Genomic DNA, 22,953 nt, shown 5'->3' with positions numbered 1-22,953 from the left:
TGATTTCATTCAGTCAGTCAGTCAGTTCAGCCTATTTTAGCCCACTGCTGGAAATAGACATCCCTAAGCTCGCGCCAGACACCCCGGTTTTCCTCAATCTTCATCCAGCCTACCCCGGCAATCTTACGTAGATCGTTGGTCCAACATGCCGGAGGACGTCCCACACTGCGTTTGCCAAGACGCGGTCCTTATTTAACTGAATAAATTTTTGAATTCTTTTCCCAGAATCCTCTTACTACGTCTATCCGTCCTGTCTGTCACAGAGTTGTAACTTTTATATGAAAAAAAAAAACATTTTTTTTTTAAATATGTGTTACTATAGCTACGAGTATTATATTAACAAACTATAGAAGTAAAGTTATTAAATGTCATAACTAAATTTTTAAAGAACGTGTAAAAGAGTTTTGTATATCTATTTAAAAAAAACACACCATTGTACTTTTATTGAAACCTGTGAGTGCAAAATTTATATATATATATATATATATAATAAGCAAAGGTAGACAATTAATATTATATAAAAGATATAATAATTAAATATTAATTTAATAATATTAAATATTATTTTAGTTAATTGTTAATTTATATTAATAATTAATTTGAATCCATGGGCGAATAGCTAGTCGAAGATAAAGCTAAAGCAAACAATACTATTACGATCATTATAAAAAATTTATCACCGGATACTACTCACTAGAAAACAACATTAATGATTATTATATTGCGCATAAATCAATGTCTCTAATAATAAATAAGTCCCTCGAGAACAATACTATTGCTTGTATCTGATAGAAAGTATAGCATATCATAAAGCCAGTAAATAACCGTGACATTGGCGTACTCGTATCTTTGGCCTGCGCCGGCGCATGTAACTGCTCCACGCTCGCTATAAAATAGTTTGAAAGTGGACATCATGAGTCTATAAACAAATTTAATACATGTTATTTATATGCTTTTGTAGTTATACTTAACATTGGTAATGCATAGTAAATATATTTGAATTCTAATATTATATTGATACAATTAACGTATTTTTGGCTATAATAAACATTAAATCTATTAGATATTAATTGAAAATAAATTTAAATTATTTTAACTTGAAGTCATTTTATTTAATCTTAATTTATTGATTAAAATAAATGGATAGGTTGAAAAAACTTGTGATATTCAGTTTTATGTTTGTAAGTCAGCATTGAACGTGGTTCTTGAGAACCTTTACTCACGAAACCGGTTTGAATCATAGGCAAGAATAACATAGTAAAGGGAATCATGATAAATCAATTAAATTCCAAACAAAGAAAACAATAATAACACTTGATACGTGTATTTCGAAACAATGGATAATACTTTAAGTTTAATTACTTATTTGGCGAGGATTTTGCTTGATTATGCAAAGTGCGTTTACTAAGGAACAATGGGTAGGTACGGCTAACATGCAGCTTATCAGTATTTGCCCATCGGTAATGACAATCATCTGATGTCATACTTTGGTATTGATAACGCACACCTCGTTGCAGAAAACATTCATTCGTTTGATGTATTGAAATAGTGTCTTCCGATAATGCAATCATTATCATCATCATCGTTTAATATAACTTAATATTTATTATTATCATTTAATATATTTTAATAATGCAATAGTGACGCGTTTTCTTTCATTCATTGTAGAACTATGTATCAGTTAAGTATGTATTATAAGTTGATTATAAATATGTTTTCAACAAAACTTTTGACCGATGAAATGTAATTAGAGTACTAAGCAAATCGACCACTACCCTTATTATTTTATTATTTAGAAGTAATATTTTATTATTTAGTGCCTTAGTGTACCTATACTATATATTAGTATAGCTGCGCACACTCACCTGCATGTAAGTTTATTTTTACTACTCTACTTCTATAAGTTAAGCTGTGATGTGTGTCTACTCACTCTATAAAAAGTCTTTCTAGTCTTTCTAAGCAAGTTTACTAATGTAGGAATTTTATTTTAATCGAACCGGAAGTGATTGTTATCGTGTTAAAAAACATGTCAACTTTATCATATTATGTACATGTTTGTAGTTGATAAACTGGAAGGACGACTGACACAATAGTTTGTAATAGTTTTATCTAAAAATCTTCACAATTCAAAATAATCAATTCACTTGAAGCTATTAAATTTGTTATACTGTGATCATACTCATATACTCGAACATATGAGGTGCGAATTTGTAGTCAAGATAACAATAAAAATTTCTCATCTGGTTTTATAATTTTCTAAAAACGGTTCAAAATTACGTACCATGAAACTATCGCGGATACTTAATATATTTGTCGGACATACATACAGTTATGGCCGCTTACTTTGGAATGACGAGCCGCTCCGCTGACCACGAAAACTTATGAGTAATTTTTATTGAGATATGGATGTGGTATTTAAAAGTTTCTTAGCTACTTTTTTTCTGACTTTTTCAACAAAAAAGTCTCGGATACAATTTAAATAACCTATTATCATTGAAACCACAATTCTTCTACATGTAGATACTAATTGTATGAACTACATTACTTTCTACAAATTCAAAAAAATGTTTAACCTTATCAGTTTTCTTGATAAAAAGCGTAGCAAATTATTTACCTAAAAACATTTAATTAAGTTCTAGTTTTATATGGAGTATAAAAACCATTGTGAAATAGAACAATCAAAACGAAAAAAAAATGTCACTAATTTCGTCGCGACTCGCTATATTGGCTCTCATAGCTCTGTGTCGCTCCGCTCGGCCGCCTCTAATTACGAGAGTCGGTGAGAGCGGCCGATATGTAGGCGACATTGTATGCATTTGTATGGTCATTACACGTGTTTTTCGTCACGACACACCTGTTTGACGACAATGACAAATCCTGGCCCATTAGTGGTGAGCAAAACGATCCACTTAACATGCGTGACGCGTGCGACTTCGGTCGTAAAATTTTATTTGAGGTTAATAAAATGAATAAGGCAAATCTTCAGGCGTTTATTCGCACGGCTTACGACGATTCGGCGTTAGAGGTGTTCAATTAAATCAGCAAAGACGAAGGTGTCGGGGTTTTAACACAGTAATAAAAACATGGTCGACAATTAACACCAGATTAAAATTAAAAAAATAAGATGATATTTTCATAAGCAATTATTTTCATAATTGTATAAATTTTATATTGTAGCCATTTTTTTAAATAACTATAAATATGCGTGTAAGTACATATATTTATTCTTTCAAATACTTAAGATAAATTCGCCATGATTATCTTTTCACCTTTTGATGACATAAATATGAATGAATTTATTTACTACACACTTCCTAACCGCTTTTCTATGCCCTGTCCTATACCAAAAGGTTATCTGGAAGAAATAGCTCTTTTAGCGGTAAGACCGCCTTGGTACATCTTCCTCTAATGGTACTACTTTTGTTTGTATTTTTTAATCGTGTGCAATAAAGAATATTATTATTATAACTTAAAGAAAATACTTCCAAAATGTTATGTCTATTAAAACATTATAATAATAATACAGAAAACTTGTGGCCAAACTCAAAACGAACGGTTCCTTACTTTGAGGTCATGTCCGATGAATAACGCCGCGCTCCGAACATTAGTGGTCATTATATGCAAATATTACACATTAGCCGTCGGTACTGTTCTCATTTATACATAAAAATGCGAAACATTAATTAAAATTGTAAAAACTTGACGCGGTTTATGACGAAACAAATAATTCGTTACTTCAAAATTTTAATTTAATAAAATAATTTTTATTTTCGTGTTAGTTGGACATATCGTTAACTAATATTTCTCTTATCGAAATGATTGTGTCAATATTTAATATCACAGTACGTTTAGCGAAATAGGATAATCATTTTAAATCAAGTCGACAGCATTAAATTAATTTTTAAGTCAAGCAATTAAAAGGTTCTCAATAATCTTGAATTCTATTTTGTTTCTTGTTCCTTGGTTTTTTCTTGCATATGTTACGCTTAGCCGATTGTGAATGAAATTTGATAATTTATTTTTTGTGTGTATTAATTAACAAGGCACTTCGATATTGATTATAGTATGAAAATAATAAGATAAATTAAAAAAAAATAGAGAAAAATTTCTAACGATTTTTTGAAGTAAAACTTGACTTGGGGATTAAGCTGGTGAATGCGTGACGAGAGCGTTATGAAAAGTGTGATCGGGAGAGGCGAACGGAGCAAGACAGAGAGGTGCAAGCACACATTTTCTTTCTCTCTTTCCCTCATAGCCAGTTACTTTTTGTATATTTAAGACACAGTGCAGGCCTACTGCTAAAGAAGTTTTACTTCAGTCGTGTGGTCTAAAGCACACTCGTTTTTTTATGTATCAAGTAAAGATTGTGTTTAAATTCCGCAAGAAGAAAAACTGTCTGTGTAAGCTTTATTTTTAAAAAACAATTGAACGTAAAAATAGTCATTATGACATTGAGACAGACATGAGGAAATAATAACCACACGTCGCGTTTTTTTTTCTACGATGATGTGAAATAAATAAGGAATATACATTTGTTACTTTTTATTGTGCGAGCAAAGCCGTAGGTAATAGATATCTAAATATAAAATTAAATATTTAAATATGTATTAGAATTTAACGATGTGTTTATGTAGTTAATTAATTTTAACTGTACACAAATGAAAGTAACGAACGACATTTGACAACGAAAAGGAAAAGTTGAAATCTCAGCCGATTGGATTAAATTAATCAACGCGGGAAGCGGCGCGGTTCGTCACTGAAATGGATATTTTATGTTCTCGGACAACGAGTGGACTCAATTAAACCGCAGTTTTTTAATTATTGTGCACGTGAGAAAATAACGAGTAGCTTACATAATTATTGTACTATTAATTATTGCTTAATAAAGACTAACATGTATACGTTCTAGTATACAATTGGACGTTTTTGAGTATGGATAATTTATAATAACATTTTTTTTTTGTGTAAATATTATTTTTATCCGGTTGCTACACATGTAATAATTATCTTTTTTTAAGTCCAAAACGAGGGTCGTGAGAATAGCAAGAGAAAGAATATGTACGAATGTGTTGATAGAGTTGCGATTGTACGAGTGTAAAATAGTATGATATAAAAAAAAAACAATTACTTTCAACGTGAAGGGCTAGGATGTTTTTTTCGCAAAATTTTCGTTTTTCTTTTTATTTGTACGCATGTAGTAGATCTTAGCATTTATGGTCAGGAATAACAAATTCATAATTACGAAAACAAAATATTTAGTAACATTAAAAAAATATGCATATATAGGAATATTTAAATGTTCATATAAACAGTATAAGGATGACATTACTTTAAAATACGATAAATACATTTTTTCAAGTTAACTTAGTAATTAAGTATTAAATTAAAATTCATAACCATTTAAATAAAACCAAAAGTCTTCCATTAATAATTTAATCTTTTATAAGCTTAAAAGTATCATCCAACCTAACACCTAAATGTTTTATTTCATTAGTAATGATTGTCATAGACTCAAAGCGGTACATTCCGCCGGGCCGGGCGCGGAACTGGGGTTGGGAGAGCGCCGGTGCAACGTCTTCCCCCCGGCTCTAATTAGGCTCACATTCTCATTCCGTTTTCGCGTTTAATTTCGCCGGCGGTTTCGCCTTAATTACGTTATTCGCGGGCCCGCTGTTGTTCTTGAAACCTTCGTGAAGTTAGTGACCGGTTTTGTTATGAGGGCTTAGTATTCGATTGGATTTATTGATTTCATGAGAATGGTAATTTTTTGTACCATCTATATTCTTAGTGTGTGTGGGATACTCCTACAGTACATCTATCAAAAGCCTGCAGGTAAAACTGTTAGTATGTAATTTCACAGTGTAATATGTAGTAATATGAAATAATATGTGCTGTGTGGCTACGGCACTAAAGAATTTAGCCACCCCCTCTCTTCCCGTGGGTGTCGTAAGAGGCGACTAAGGGATAACAAGGTTCCACAACCACATTGGAACTTACGAAGCCGACCGATGGCGGGATAACCATCCAACTGCTGGCTTTGAAATACACAGGCCGAAGACGGGCAGCAGCGTCTTCGGTGCGACAAAGCCAGTACTGCGGTCACCAACCCGCCTGCCCAGCGTGGTGACTATGGGCAAAACACATGAGTTCACGTTATTTTTGGCGTAAACTTGTGGAGGCCTATGTCCAGCAGTGGACTGTATAGGCTGTAATGATGATATGAAATAATAAGTAGTCTTTTGCTAAACTATTTTTCCAAATCAATTCAATTAATACGAGTGATAACATTTGTTATAATTGACAGGTACTTGTCTATTTAGCCTATTACTTTACTCATATTTCTGAGGTGAATAGAGTGATTAATATGAATATAGAAAATGGAACAGATTCGAATAACAACCCTATTCGATTCTTGTAAGAGGAAGAATTTTAATTTAAGCATGAAACAATGTACCAAAAAAAAAAATGAGCAACTGAGACGATTATGTTTGAAATGTAACCGATGAACAATTTATTTAGTAAATCGTGAAAGTAATGATCGACTTATCGTTAGCTGACTAGTCAATCGAGTACTCGATCTTTTTACAGCAACTAGTTGCCCAGCCGGATAGTTGGCCAAACTTGTATTCGTTTCTAATATTAATTAATTATTCTGGATTTAAAATGTAACTGTTCTAGTCACTGCAACTGATTAGAACTAACAGCAACCACTTTGTGGAAAGCGGTCGTAGGCTCAATCCCGGACATGACAAATATTTTTATAGGCCATAATGAAGTTTGTCATGATTTGGTCGTTAAATGTTATGTGTTTTATTTTTTACTAGCTTTTACCCGCGGCATCGCTCGCATTGCTTTTTTTAAATAAAAAGTATCCTATGGTACTTCTAATACCTCCAAAAATATGTGTACAAAGTTTCATAATGACCGGTTAAGTAGTTTTCGCGTGAAAGCGTAACCAAGAAACTTCCATTTACATTTATAATATTAGTAAGGATGATTATAAACCTACAAGTATAAACTCATCAAAAATGTATTTTAATAATAAAACAATACGTAAATTTTGTTTTATGTGCCTAACGTGTTTTGTAACTTTATGAAACTGCGTCTAACGAGATGACTTACAGTTTCATTCTTTAGACATTCGAATGTGCAGTTCATCGCTGTAATTGAAAAAAAATCACTTAACAGGTAAATAGAGGGTCTGCGTTCCTACTAGGAGGCTCGTTCCTCTTTGTTGTCGGACGGTTGGTAATAAGATTTTTAAACGGCAACAAAGTATCCAATCAATGGGGCTTGAATAATGAAAACGGCACCTGCCAAGTTCTCAGGCCACCCTCAACCTAAACACGCACCACGTAACGCGGGAAATTAAAAAGTAAACGATTTCCAACCCTATCACTACGGAATAAAGATCATTTTCTCCCGCTTTATTTGGTACTGGAATAGGCATAAGTTTTTGAGTAATTATACGCAACGGTATTTCGTGTTTTAAAATGACGTAAGTTTTATTTATATCTATTTGACAAACGATAGATCAAAAACAATTTGTGGATAAGTCTAAAGAAATACGTTAATACATAATATAATGTTATTAATATTAAGATACCGAATCACGTTATTATTTAACGTAACCTGATAATTATACACCTCTAAATAGAAAATTTAACTAGCGATGAAGGCTCTGAATAGATATTTACAGTTTTTTTTTTTCATCTACGCAAAATACACAACTGGGGTTTTGTTCCTTTTTACGTAACAGGATCTCCTTAAACGTGTAACCGCTGAAATATAACATACTCGTAATAATAAGTTTTTTTTATGTTTGTACAAATTTTTTCTATGTTCGTTACCAAAGCCTTTCTTAAAGCTTAATTAAAGTATTTAGTAGTAGTTACAGATTAATGTAATATTCCAAACACCTTCCTAAGTGTTTGAATAACTATTAAATAATAACAAATAAAAACCAATATCCAAACATTCACAACTAAAAATTACTGGGTTATCACCCAGTGGCCAGTCACCCATCTGGCCCTTGTTGGATAATAGGAAGGATTTCATCAGTAGAAAATCACTACGAGAGCTCACTCAGAACCCAGGCTAGAAAACCCTTACATAAATAAATTAACTCTTCTCCCCATTAACAGTACTTAATTAAGCTTGATTGAATACTTTAGATTTATATTTACAGTAAGTAGTAGTTGATTTAAACCATTATTATTAAGGAGAGGCCATGCATGCATAGTTTGGGTAAACATGAAAGAACCTACCAGAAGTGGGAATTAGGGGTCGTCCATCAATCACGAAGTGTTTTTCAATAATTTTTTAACCTACTATCTCCCCTTGGTGATGTGTTTGAGATTTAAGACTATCCCGCCCTCGCATAGTCAAATATCACAACCCCCTATGAATTAAATATAACCCCCAGCCTAAAGAGAACACAATTGGTCTAACACAAAATTTCCCAACCAGAGCCAAATAAGCCTTTGCGTGACCATCCTATCTCGAGCCTATAATATGGCAGCCTAAGGTGAAGCCATTGGTCGCACATTCAAATTTCAAATTTCTAATGGAAAGATCCCTATCTTCCCAATCCAACGGATCCAATTTATGATTCGAAATTCAAAATCAATTAGCGCTAAAAATAAAAACATTGACTTCAATCGAAATAGTTAATAGTTACAGTACAATCACGTTCCATTTCGAAGTTTTTATTATTGTGCTCATAAATCAACCGTTAATCCAGCTAATGGTTGCCCGAGAGCGGCGATTACAATCTCCGAAAGTTGCTACGTGCTACAAAACACGTGTTCGCGAAATCGAAAAAAATAAATAAAGACGTAAAAATACATGTAGTCAGTAGATCAGCGTAGTCCGGGTGCGATTTAACGAAGTGCTTATGGTTGCACGCGACGCTCGCTCATTAGTACGCACGCAACTCGGTCATGGGGTATTCTACACGCCACCTATGCCAGTCCGCTCTACCTGATAGCTTTCATTAGACATAGTCGACAACAAGTAATGGCTTTCAGCACGATCGCTTCTGCTGTGAAACAGGATACCGTCATAAACTGGCTACATCTCTTTTGAAAAGTCATGCTATTTTATTCCATACAGGCCAACGAATACCAATATCTACTAACAACCCTTTACAGTACGGACACAAAAATTAACCAAATTACATTTAGCAAAACAAATCGCTCCAAAAGAAAGGGCTACTGAAATAATTGTCTATTTTACTCTCGGAGAAATAGAATTACAATCTAAATTAATTACGCTTTTAAAGCGTCCGTTATTCTTAATTAGTTTCTGCACCGCAGCGGAAGCTCCCGGGCTCGCTTCGCGTTCTCTTAATGAAGGGTAGTTTCAAATCAGTGCGTTTGATCAACTCTGTGCAGTCTTAATTACGGCACACGTTCTGCGCGGGACAATCCGGTTATTTATGACTACATAAGCTTGATTATTCTTTAATGAATACTTGTTTTAAAACGTTTAATTAAGTTTTATGGCGACAGCAGCGTTCAGACCGTGCGGGCGTCCCGCCACTCGGCTGGCCGCGAAGTAATTGGATCGAGTTGACGTACCGTTCCTCGTCCCGCTCGTCTCGTTCGCTATCCTGCAGAAAACTCACCCGCTCCTGATTGTATGAAATTGCTAATTGGAAAATTATATAAACGCGGACAACCATTCAAAAGCCTATCACTAGAATATACATTTTAAAAACGCCGGGGTCTGTTTAAAAAAAAGTTAAACTCTATAAACTATTGAAAGTATAAGTTTATTAACACTTGTTAATTTTGTTCACAGGGCGTGTAGTTGTGGTGGTCGGTGCGAGCGGTCTCCGCTCCAACCGTCAAGCTGGCAGCGAGCGCGTTGAGCATGAACCCGCACTACCACGGGTACGCGGAGCTCAGCTCGCCACACCCGCCCTCGCCGGAGGCCGCATTTGCAGCCAACGGACACGATTATCCCCACAACAACAACAATCCGGCTTTAAAAGAATGTGCGGGCTGCGGGGGTAAAATAGTAGAAAGGTTCTTACTTCACGCGCTCGACAGATATTGGCATCACGGATGTCTAAAATGTACATGTTGTGGCCAAGCTCTTGCGGATATGGGCCGTTCGTTTTACTTCAAAGGAGGAATGATATTGTGCAAAAACGATTATACAAGGTGAGTATTTTACGATTCGAATTCAACTAAAATAAAGAATATGCCACTCGATAAAAGAAACCAAGTGTTTTAATAATGATTGGTGAAATATAAAACTTCACATTTTATACGATGTTATCTACGTTGTCTAAACTATAAACATATATAAACTTGACGGTAAACTTTTTTAAACTCATTAATTAGTATCTGTTTAAATATAATAAGTATTCGATTCAGTCTCCAGATCATCTTTGATTATCCATAAAAGGTAAACTTTTTAGTGCATCACCTAACGATGACAATAGCGTGTCTGTCAAACCTTTCGAACATCCAAAAAAGTAACTGAGAAAGCCGCAGGCGCATTGTTATGAAAATGCTTTGAGCCGTTGTATTTTCTACCTGTAGAAGGGACAAAAAGTACAACTTTGCGAAGCAACCAATCGATGGAATCTCTAAAGCCAGCTAAATTGATGTCTTTGAAAAAATTTAAGGACTAATTTAGAATCTCGGTAACAAAGTTTTTAGTCTATATCTTAACTAATTAATGGCGACGAACTTCCACCTACCGCATTGTATTTTATAAATTACAATCACAAGAAATAAATAGCAGTTAAGGCTTAGCGAAAAGAAAATAATTATTAGCAATAATAACGTGATTGTAAAAATTTAAAGTAATAGAAGAGCGTTCGACGTCCGGACCGCGCCGGTCTCGCACGTGGACCGCAGCTGCCTCGAGGCGCCCTCGACGTTAATTAGCTAAACGCAAGGAATTCGACCCAATTAACTAAGTCCACCCCGCTGCGGTACAAGCCTCCCATTATAATTACGCTCTGATTTTCTGTACGTGTCTTCCTTTTTACTCCACTACACGTCTATTTAATATATATGGCGTATACTCTGTACCGGTATAATTCCGAGCTCATTCTATTTGCTAATCATAAGGAAATATAAATTCGTTTTACACTGATTTCCCTTGTTTACCGGCGGTTGCGAGCTGAACTAGGAACGAAGAGTGGGCCAACCGCGGCGTGGGTCGTGCGTCGTAGATTCGATAAAGCTCGTCTCACAGTTGACAGAGACGGCGCGGCCTAACGAGCGCCAGGGTGAGGGGCGGGGGCCGGAGGGGGGATGAAGAAGTGCGGTTCCGTGCATGTCTCTGCTGATTGACCCGCGTCACTCGGCAAACAACAACTAACGAGTCGGCCCCTGCGCCTCCAGGTACGTTAATTCGCTCGAATCGCTCTCGCGGCGACCGCCCGTCGACTTTACTTACACGTCTTCCCTGATTGAGACTCCTTAACGAAATTAACGCTCTCGCACGCAAACAAATACCGCGTTTATCAACCGCCTTTTGTCCCGATATGATGAATCGCTCCACAAAGACGAGATGTTTCATACTGTTGATTACTGTTTACGCGCAAAATTAGTCGCTGAGTTGTTATCTCTATACGCGGCTCATGGCTATAAAAGCGTCGTAAACATTAAATTTAATTAACATTGCTCGATTTTAATTTAGTAATGATTAATTATACCCGCACATATGAGATTACATAAAGCGTTGGTTCTGAATGAATGGAACGGTAACATGACTATTTATACATATGTCGTGTCATGGCCGCCTGCCTACAAATGAACGAAGTCCGTAGAGATTCAACTACATCAATCGAACTAAATTATTCGATTGAATATACAGTAATCAGAAAAGTCGTAGCACGTAGCACCTCTACGAGGGGCAAATAAAGTTACTATAATAGTTTAAATGTTTTTCCTTACTTATATCATTTTACATTTAAAACTTATACAAGTGAGGTATGATAGAATATTTTAGTCATATTCTTACTAGTTAGTTAATTTTTTGTTAGTTTACTTGTCATAGTTGAAAACATTTAAGAGTTAAAAGATAGGAGCGTCGAGGCACGTCCAGCTCTTGAAGCGAGTTCGTTAGAGGTCCGTCAATCAAGGCAATTGCTGCTCAATCGGCAATCAGCCGCCGCTAACGAGCCTGTAAACCAACTTCTTACCACTCGCTCACACTTTCACATTGTTAACCGTCTTCACATTTGCAACTTGTAGTGGAACTTCGTGAATAAATCATTTTTATCATTCAAATTTACGTATGCTGACAAGTATACTTTATGGTTCTAAATTGGTCGCGGATAATATTCTATAAGCCTACTTTCTTTCATCAAGACGAGCGTTGAGAATGTTTTAATTATTGAAATGTCACGTTAGTAAATTTCATTTGCTATTAATAAATTATCTTTAGGGTTTTTATAGGTGTCGGCTACGATTTCTGATGCGACGATAGCGTGTCGATTTTAAATTAGTTTAAATAAATAAAATGTATTTGAGGTCCGTTTAAAGTTAAAACTCATTACTCAAGAGTCCAATGACTTTAATTGGCGTAGTAAACCTACTTTCCGAGTATATTGAAATTAAGGCCAAACCCGGCACGAAATAACTATTTGTATTTACTGAAACACCGCCTTGGCAGAGTAACGACCAGACCCGCTCGCTATAAAGGCGGTCTTTTATCACCAAACTAATATAAGGCTGTTGAGGCGTCCATCCATCAATTGTAATTATTCGACGACGAGTACATTGTAGGGATAGTATTACGGCATAAACATTAATGGGGTAAATATTTAAAATGATTGTTGGAAAGTATTTCATGGAAGCACGTGTCGAGGGCGGGCGGCTTCCAATTTGGCCGTTCGTTAACGCGCAAAAGACGCACAGTTTAATTGCAACCGCTCGCCTCTAATGAGGCAGTGTCCCGGACTCGAACGTTTCTCTTGTGCAAATTGACATTGTACGTAAATTGATGTCGGCTAACTCATCTTGATGCCAAGATTTGTGTACAGCGCTACAACGTCCACTTTGAAGATCGCTCGCTCTACTTTCGAGCCTATTATTACAATTACTGTTAGAATTCATACATATTTCGCTATTTTAGTATATTTGACTGAAACATATTGAAAGTAATAAAACTAGAAATTTTACGATGCATACGTATTTAGTGACTTTAGCAATGATTAATATCGTAGCCAGGATATTAAAGTGTCGGACTTTACGATGCCAAAAAAAAATCCCATAAAATGTAATGTATAACAAGTTACAGGAGTAGTGAATACATACATCATCAGTTGAGATCGTAAATCCGTATCGCAAACAAATTGGTTGCGGTCGTAAAGTTAGTTCGAATTTCTTGCCCTGGTCGAGTCGTGTAAAAGGCTCGTAGCCTGAACGCAACGATTGGATTACGCCGCCGGCGCATGACCCCAATTAATTTCGTTTATCTCTTTGTCTGTCCGTCGCAGCATCGTAGCGTCTAAACAGCACAGACCGAACGACCAATCTATGTCCGGAATTCTATTACTGATATCCACTTTACTCATGCAAAGTTGTAGCCTTTGGGTGAACTTCAAACGTCCACTCACATATAAGTGCTTGTATTGACGTACATAAATTAACTATTTTATTGAGACTGTTGATCAATTTAGTATCGTGTCAATATTTTTTTACCATAATACATTTTTATAGATAAATTAATAGTCTTTAAACCTAGAATTTCAAACGTCTATAAAGAATATGCAACGAGAGTACCTATGCTAAGAATATGATTGTAAGAAGTAATAAACTATGTATTTCTTCCTCAATAATAACTCAATAATTGCCCTTATAACAACAATCAAGCATTTTAAAATTAAAACATTTATTATCAGTCGTATGTACAAAAAGAGAAAGTTATTTAAATTATATAATTGTGTTTGCTCAAAAACAAAAAAAAAAAACGACTTTAATTACATCGACATTTGTCAAGTAAATTCGTGTTATGAAAGATTACTCAAAAAGTAGTCATCAGATGTCGATCAAATTGAAATAGAACCATAAGTCATCAGCTTTAGATAAAACAAGAATCATTAAAATCGGTGCATCCGGGAAAAAAGATATAATACAACGTAGGCCAACGAAAAAATAGTCAAGTAAATTCACATTATTAGACATAACTGGAAAAGTTCTTGTTAGATCTCAATTAAATTTAAATCGAACCACATGACACGTACCTTTCGATTTAAAAAAAAATACCAAAATCGGTCCACCCAGTCAAAAGTTCTGAGGTAACGTAAATAAAATATAATACAATCGAATTGAGAAACTTCTCCTTTTCTGGAAGTTATTAAATAATAATAAAAAATAAAACTGTTATTGAAATGTATTTGTTCTTAATTATTTCTGAAAATTTTAATGAACTGACTGACCTCGGTTAATAAACGGTATAGTATATAACACATACTTCCGTGCCCACGAACAGTTCAATTAAAAATATTCAATATATAAAATTGACGAATATATATTTCTTTAAGTATCTATAATTTATATTTTAAGTTACAATTTAAAACATAAGTAAATTGAAAAAAAATCATAGCTTAAAATATAATGCATTGCGACAATTTAAACTTTAAATTCTCTGAATATGAATTAGATTTCAAGTATCTTTACACTGTTTATTATTTGCAGAAATAAATACAATTTATGTGATAAACAAAGTAATTAACAGTTTAACAGTTCACTAAGATATTACTGAACTATTATAAAAATATCGTATTAAACTACCACAAATCATCGGTTAAAAGAAAGAAAACTGAGCTTAGCGGGAAATATCCTGCTCAAAATCTTGAGCAACCCGAATGGGGTAGTGTTTGACCTTACAGAAGATCAAAGGTAAAAAATTCTGATTTCAAGCAGAGTTGTGTTTCAGCCGACTTAACCTTATATAGGTGTATGGCTTTATAAATAAAGAATAAAAAAAAAAAAAAAAAAGCAGAGTTGTGTTTCTGTGGTGAGTAAGGTGACCAGAGATTCTTGGGAATAGCGGGTAGCGTCGGAAACGCGCTTGCGATTCTTCGTGTTGCAGGTGTCTATAAGCTACGTTAAACACTTACCATCAGATGAGCCGTACTCATATTTGCCGACCTAGTTGATTAAAAAAAAAGAATCAGCCAGAAAGTCAAAGATAATTAAGAATACTGAATTATTATTACTGTAAATTATCGTAATGTAAGTAAAACAAAGGTGAATTAAAAGAATAAAGTTTTCATATTTAGTGAGAGATGAAAAAATATTATTTATCTCGTGTACACTGAAAATATGCTTATGAATCTTAAAATACGAGTACATAGCGGAAGCTTCGCAAAGCTCCATTAAGTAAGCTGTGCAATACTAATAATGACTTGGCACATATTCATCTACACCTGGTACTTGTCAGTTATGACCCCTAAATATTTTTATAAGCTATTCAGAAGATCTTAAAACTAGCTACAACAATTCGTCAAAGTACTTTTTTATATCTCAAGATCTTCTATATAGTAACCAATTATTATTTTTTCTGAATTTACTTGAACTTTTATATTATTATTTTATATTTGAAAACTGTTATTTTTTAATATGGTCTAATACTTTTAAAATAAGTAAATCTTAGATTAGAAAGTAATTCAAAACAAGCCATGTCCACATAACCCTGGACACATGTCCACACAAACCACAACTCCAGTTACGATAATAGTTTAAAAGTAAACTAGTCTATTGTTTACTCGTTTACAGGTTGGCTATTTTTAAAAATAAGAAAAAAACTAGAACTATTCTTATACAATTTACATTATATTAGACTTTGTTTGAAATAAATATAACCGGTTCCAATCCTCAGTAAAGTGTCAGATCCTGCGTCAGAAAAATTATGTTATAAAAAAATATAGATAAAAACAAAGACAAACTTTGAAAATTACATGAAACCATAATTCTGTTTATTAATACTCGTTTATATAAAACTCCACAAAACCATCAATGGCGATCCGAAATGCTAGAATATTTGTCAAAATCAATTTAACGATGGTTCTGCTGTCGACGTGAATGCTTCCACAACATATGGCCGTATGTAAATCAGTGTTCAGATAATCGGCTACTGACAGCTACACACTATTTCCATAATATTTATAAGATTATAATATGTTTTACAAGATAATTATTTATTAATAAATAAATAACCGTTATGACACCCGAGTAGAGACATTCTTGTTACTATAGAAAAAAATATATAAAATAGAATAAAAAGATAATATTGCAGCAGATAATATAAAGTAACTAATTATTTAATGACATGTATAAACAAGTTAGTACGTATCTCCTAAGAAAAAAATGTTTAACAAGAAATTGTTGATAACAGCATGTGATAAAGATTGTAAGCACTTTATTGATGTCGTAAGAGGTATCAAACATGTTGGAGCGGGCTGGGCAGAGCACGCCGAGTCATGTTCAGAAGGCCACGAGAAATTCACGAGATGAGCCAATCATGGCGCGTGTACACCAGCCAGTCTTTGTTATATAAATTGACTCCAGCTTCTTAATTGGAAAATGTCTTACAGAGCTATGCTATTGGTAGATGACTATGGCTTTGGCTTAGATGTTCGTCAAGAACGATGGGTATTGAAATGTTTTCTACGTTGATGCACGTTTTCCAAAAAAAGCCAGACGTGTCTGAATTATTTTACAATTACTCAAGACAAATAAGATGCTCAAAGAAATACACGTACTTATTCTTCATTCAGTTGCTCTGTTCATTATTAATTTGCACAGACTGACACGTTAGATGGTTGCTACAAATTAGCTTGAAATATCAAATCTATTGAAAAGTGCCGACTCGAAAGGAACTACATTTAAATAATAATGTTTTGTAACAAACAATATAACGTTAACGAAGTCGTTTATTAGAAATTTCGTATTGATGAATAATATCCACAGAAACGAGACGATCCCCGCACGCAGGCGACACATGGGCCAGCCGGGGGTGGAAAGGAGGGGGGGCGTGTGTGCGGGTAGAGTGATGTTAATTAATAACGTCTGTCTCACGAGCGCTAACGACGCCGTCACGACTACATTATTTAGCCACCTGATTAGTTCGCAGGAGGCACCTCGCCCGCAGCTCTAATTAGTGAACGACTGTCGTACAGGACTCTCGGTTAAATTTGATTTGTAACTGCACTATCTCTAATTGGAACTTGTTTGTAATTGATGATGCTCAGAATCGATGCACTCGTCCGTGATCGGGGGTGAGACCCTATTTACATATATGTTACGAGCGAGTAATTCATAAAATATTAAAAGCAAATCCGAACAGCGCGCTCGATTTTTACATGCCAATACGTCCGTCAACAGAACCGAGCGTCTGGTTTTATTTCTATTCTATTATTAAAGCGTTTAATTTAGGGCAACAGTTTTACACACAAAACGATCAAAACGCAATCTCCCTGTGCTGGTCGAATAGGATAGGAAACCTATTCGAAATTGATATGGGTGGAGCGCACGAGCGCATTGCTGCGTCGCGCCTATACAGCCTCGTAAACGGTACCCGCTCGCCCGATAACGGCTCAACTCAGCCTTCGCGAATCGCCGCATCTGGAACTCTATGCCATTGTTCCACGGATGACATTGGACTGAAGGAAGTAAACGAACGAGACGTGTTAGGTAGACGTACGAATTTTGTTAATAAATAAACGCAGTGCCCAGCGTCCAGCTAGCCGTCGAAAAATAGGTAAAAAAGTCGCCGGTGAAAATTTGGCGCAAGTATGACAGCGGAAGCCGGCATGACGTACACAAATTATCATTCGATAGCCACTACTATCAAAAGAATTTTTAATATTACTAGCCGAGATTCAGTTAGCAAAAGTTTTAACATGTCATACCACAAAATTTACTGGACGTGTAGATAATATTTGGAGTGCAGGCAGGAGATAGCTATTGACAGGTGTCATGTCCCTTTAGGATTTTGTGTAGTCTGTTTGATTTTGTATTTTGACGATGTATTTTTCTCACCAACCCTCCAATATTTTTAGACTGTTTATTTATTGTGTGTCGTAGCAATAATAAAATTAAAATTAATTCATTCATTTTATTTAATTTAAAGGCGTAGCTATCTAAAGTTTGTTCTTAACTTTTTCTTGATTATTTAAAACATCGTTAATGTTCATGTTATTCGGTCACCAACCCGCCTGCCCAGCGTCGTGACTATGGGCAAAACACATGAGTTTACGCCATTTTTGGTACGAACTTGTGGAGAGGCCTATGTCCAGCAGTGGACTATGATAGGCTGAAATGATGTTTGTTATTATCTCTTAACGCATACGTCATTTATACTGCCTTATCCAATATTCAATACATATAATAAAAATTTAACGTATCGCTGTCTGTATATGGAAGATATATGAGAAAAAAATATTATTGGAACCCTTATCAATGCAAAAGGAACCCAAAACAATGATTGTTAGAATTCTTTTTACTAATATATTGTGGTAAGCTTCACTTAACATTTATTGTTTGTTTCATGTAAATTGGTTCATAAATAAAAAAGTTAAGCCAATTTAAACAATCACGTTGAACGTGTAGTCACTATTTCACGCGTACGAAGTCGCGAGCACAGCTAGTTTTCCATATGATTTTTAAACTAAAACCCTTAAGATCTATCTACACAGTGAATAAAAAACCCAAATAGCATTTTCCTGCTATCCTAAGTCAAGATCAAACAATTTGTAACATATTTGCACGCGATAATTAACCAAATTACGGCAGAATGAAGGAAATTAACGAAACAAATTTGATTTCGATAGAAATGAGCGCGGTTGCGATGACGATCAAATCGTATCAATTACGTAGTTCCCGGCAAGTTCGAGCGCAACTAGTTATGGATCCGCCTGTGATCTTAATTAACCTCATGTGTTAACCTCGCATGACTATACGACGCGTCGAGATACTACTTAGCTGCTTTATAACAAATAGTCATTTTTAGGATTTATAGAAACAATTTTATAGGAATTTGTTTGTTAAAAATATAAAAAAAATGTTATTTCCACGACCTTGGCCTTAATCAATACATTTATTTGGTAGTTCTGAAAGAAAATCATCATTGTAAAACTATAGAAGATAGAGTCATTTTACGGGTATAATATTGTGAATTTTACAACATAATACTTTATATCTCAATAATAGACGTGACTATTCTGCTAACATTAATACTTGAGTTATTATACCTTCCCCTAAACAATTTGGTAATGTATTATTAAAATTCTGTAGGTATAAAAAATCGTTGTTATATTTTACAAGACAGCTAATTTTTTAAATAAATAAATAAATAAATATCTACACAAAGAATTTTCAATTTTTACGTGTAGTATATTAGTAAAGCTATTATTCGCAGCATCCCTCGCCCCACCTGCCCCACTCGAATTAGTAAACAAACGTCTTTACGAGCGGTTTTACGAGCCCCGCGATATTTCGGTCTCGCACGCTCCTTTACGACATAATGAATTTGTTGATGAACTGCGTGTTAGAAAGTTCGAAATAGATGCGTCTGGTGACTGGGCCCTGGGTATGATTGTTGATTCGACGTTAATTTTGTAGTCGATTTATAGTTATTAATCATTCAATATTAATTTTGATTTATTCTTTAAATCTTCCTTATTTTTTAGCAGACAATTTAATGCGAAATCGTACAGTTGCGCTTTTTGTCCGATCTTCGAAAATCATGTTTACGTATTAATTCATATCATGCTTTACTATGCACAATTTCAAGGCTGAAATAAAAATATTTTTTTTTGTAACAAAAGAAAGCACAAGAAGCAATCTAATGGATCACTTCGCTCGTTCCAATTAAAGAATAAAACAATGATCACCCCATCTCGAACATCGATAGCTCTTTTTTGACGTTCAATAATTGTCATCGCTGTGTTTTCGGGTTTCATTGTTTGACAACGTCAAGCAATTTGCCTATATTATTCACCCAAAAGCGCGATCAAGATGCTGACATCGACAAAGTCGTTCCCTCATTGAGCAAGCGCGATCGAAGCTATCTGTCGAGAGCACTTTACTTTATAATGCCAACATACTGTATGTTTGACTTCCGATTATCGCCTATGTTGTGTCAATTTAAAATTAACGTTTTGTTTTAGTTTGTTTTCGTGTCTTTTCTATCCCACGTGACATTGACGAAATCGACAGTGCCCTCTGGCACAACTGAAAGCCATTAAACCCAAGAATAATAATAATTAGTTATTATTATTATTTTTTTCGATAAGCTTCAAACATTTAGTACGTAATTATCGTCTGTAGTTTGACTATAGAATTCATTTTTATGTTACGTATACGTTATAATGTAATCGTTATATTTTAGGGGTTTTGTTATTAGATAGATATATTATTATAAATGTAAGAATAGTGTTTTCAGTTTCAATTGATAATAATAAAAATTAATTACGCAACTTAAGATACGAAATATTTACTTTTGATATTTTTATCCGCTAACAAAAAAGAATTTATTGTTACATGTTTGAAAAGAATAGGAGCGCATTTTCTAGACGGACATGTGAACAACTTTGCCGTTAAATTAAGGTTTAGTTTATTTCTTTATTTTTTTATGTTGATACCATTTCTATAGCCAAGCAATGTTGACATACAAATATCAATGTAGCGTCATCTGAAGCGGCGAGACACCCAATTTCTTCGCTTTGACGCAATGGTTACAGTACTGACTGTTGCGCTGGCGGTCGCGGGTTCGATCCCCGCTCACGACAGATATTTGTATTGGCCATATAGTTGTTTGTCGTGGTCTGGGCGGTTGTGCTTGTGTATTGTGTGTGTTTCCGGACCCCCGACACAGGAGAAAATCCTATTGGGGGCCGTTGAGTGTGAAGCGTTTATTTATTTATTTAAATTATGACACATTAATCGTCTTGAATAAGACTAAATATTGATGATGCAGGAAAAGGAAATTAAAAATATAGATAGGTACTTAGGTATAGATTTTAAAGATATTTTTAATAAATTAATCGATGTGAAATTATAAGTAAACGTTATATGTAACCAATTACTTTATAAATTACACTAAAATTTAAAAATAAAAAAAAAACTTATACGTCCTTATACGTCCACTCATATTGAAATGACAAACAAATGACTAGCGATGAATTCAATAACAAACGAAAACAACCATACCCAATTATGCCCTTTCATGATTGCAAATATACCTATATAGAAAAAAGTGTAAGAGCACGAAATAAATTCAACTAAATAACTTTCGACGTGCCGCACATCGCCGTTTTAGGAAAGAATTGACGTTTCGAGACCAAACTCAGTCGGATTCCACCAAATACCAAGTGATAGTGCGAAGTGAGTTCGTTAATAAGTAACAGCGAAGTCGCGAGGCCTCTAAATTGCCTTTGCAGGTCACAACTTTTAATGAGGCGAAATTCCCCGTCGGTCTCGATCCAACGTCGTCTTAACGCAACCTGTTCGTTAGCACAAAAACGGGGCACGCTAACGCGCGATTAGAATACACCCCCGAGCTGAGGGCACACTGGATACAGATCTACTTTAATACTATTTAAATTTATATTTTAAAGGTAATGTAGAAATAATAGTTTCTTTCATATTGGGGATTGATAGGAGGATTAAATAAAATAGGTTGTCTTTATTTAAATTTGAATTAGAGGGCTTTTTTAATTTAATTAAATTTATAGGAAATGTGCGTAAGGGTCTTTAATGATTTTTTTTAAATGTAGTGGATTTAAACAAAAGAGATTACCTAGGATTATTTACCCCTTGGATTTTTTATGGCAGGTTTGAATATATTTATTTATTTAAAAAAAATCGTAACAAAACATGAACTAATCAGTCACCGAAATATCGGGAATCTCACTATATTCGTAGTAAAACTCATTTAAACGAAAGTAACACTGAAAGCCTTAAATATTAACAAGTGTGTCCTAGTCTTAACCCGAAAAGATAGCTCGTTTGCGGCGGGCTTTTTTCTGTGTTGTTGTCACATTAGCGAATAACTGAGCGGCTAACTTTGTCGATACGTTAATGATGTCGATGGGACGTCTATAACGCCGAAAAACTCTTTTGTGTCGCGACATCGAAGTCGATCCTCGCTGTATGTTGTCCGCTTTATTTTTCACAGACTACTACAAAAAGTAATAAAGGATTATTTTTAACTACAGATGTCTTTTAATAGAAAAATAAAATCTACCATGTAACCAAAAGTCTCATTTACAAAATATTAAAGAAATTTTAAAATTGAAACACAAATTAAATTTTCACATTAATTTTTATTTGTGACTTGATTCAATCGTTCAGGTATAATTAGGGGAGTTGAAGTTGTATCGAAATTAAGGAATTATTAGAAAACAATCCGGACAGGACAGGGGTAAAGAAGGGGACGGAAGGAAGGGGGTCTAATTAGGGAGGGGTGAAGGTAATGAGCCGCGATCGCCGGCCCGATATAACGAAAGCTATTTACGCGGTGGTCGGTCGAAAATTGCGAGGTTTTGTTTTAAAAGCGCTAACCGTTTGAGTTTTGCGATTAAGGAGTTAAATTAGACTGTTGTTTACAACCTCATTAAGGTAGGTACAGAACGGTCTCAGATATCGGCCGATAATTTATGAAGTTGAAAAATGAGTTTCGTGCTGAGATTCTGTACAGATTGTGGCGAACAGTCCGACTATGAATAAACGTGAACGTTTACGGAACGGCTTATCGTAACTTAAATCGATTTAATTGTGTTGAACGATTTAGTTCATTAAAATAGACCTAATTTAGATAATTAAATTTTATTTAACTGTACGATAATATTTAAAAAAGTTAATTAATATAGATTGATATATATATATATATATATATATATATATATAACAGTTTTTAACCGACTTCCAAAAAAGGAGGAGGTTCTCAATTCGACTGTATTTTTTTTTTATGTAT

The 22,953-nt window shown here is 34.5% G+C and overlaps 1 protein-coding gene across 1 annotated transcript in view; it reads left to right on the top strand.

Moving 5' to 3' along the window:
* Positions 1-9,876: 9,876 nt before the first annotated feature.
* LOC123669336 (LIM domain transcription factor LMO4) overlaps positions 9,877-22,953 on the top strand; it is a 28,639-nt gene continuing 15,562 nt past the window's right edge. Inside the window, exon 1 of the mRNA XM_045602943.1 lies at positions 9,877-10,169. Coding sequence (XP_045458899.1) covers positions 9,877-10,169 — 293 coding nt within the window. The remainder of the gene's footprint in view (positions 10,170-22,953) is intronic.

The sequence above is a fragment of the Melitaea cinxia genome, chromosome 3, assembly GCF_905220565.1.
Source record: "Melitaea cinxia chromosome 3, ilMelCinx1.1, whole genome shotgun sequence".
Classification (NCBI taxonomy): domain Eukaryota; kingdom Metazoa; phylum Arthropoda; class Insecta; order Lepidoptera; family Nymphalidae; genus Melitaea; species Melitaea cinxia.
The sequence above is the reverse complement of the archived record's forward strand: the minus strand, read 5'-3'. Positions and strand labels throughout refer to the sequence as shown.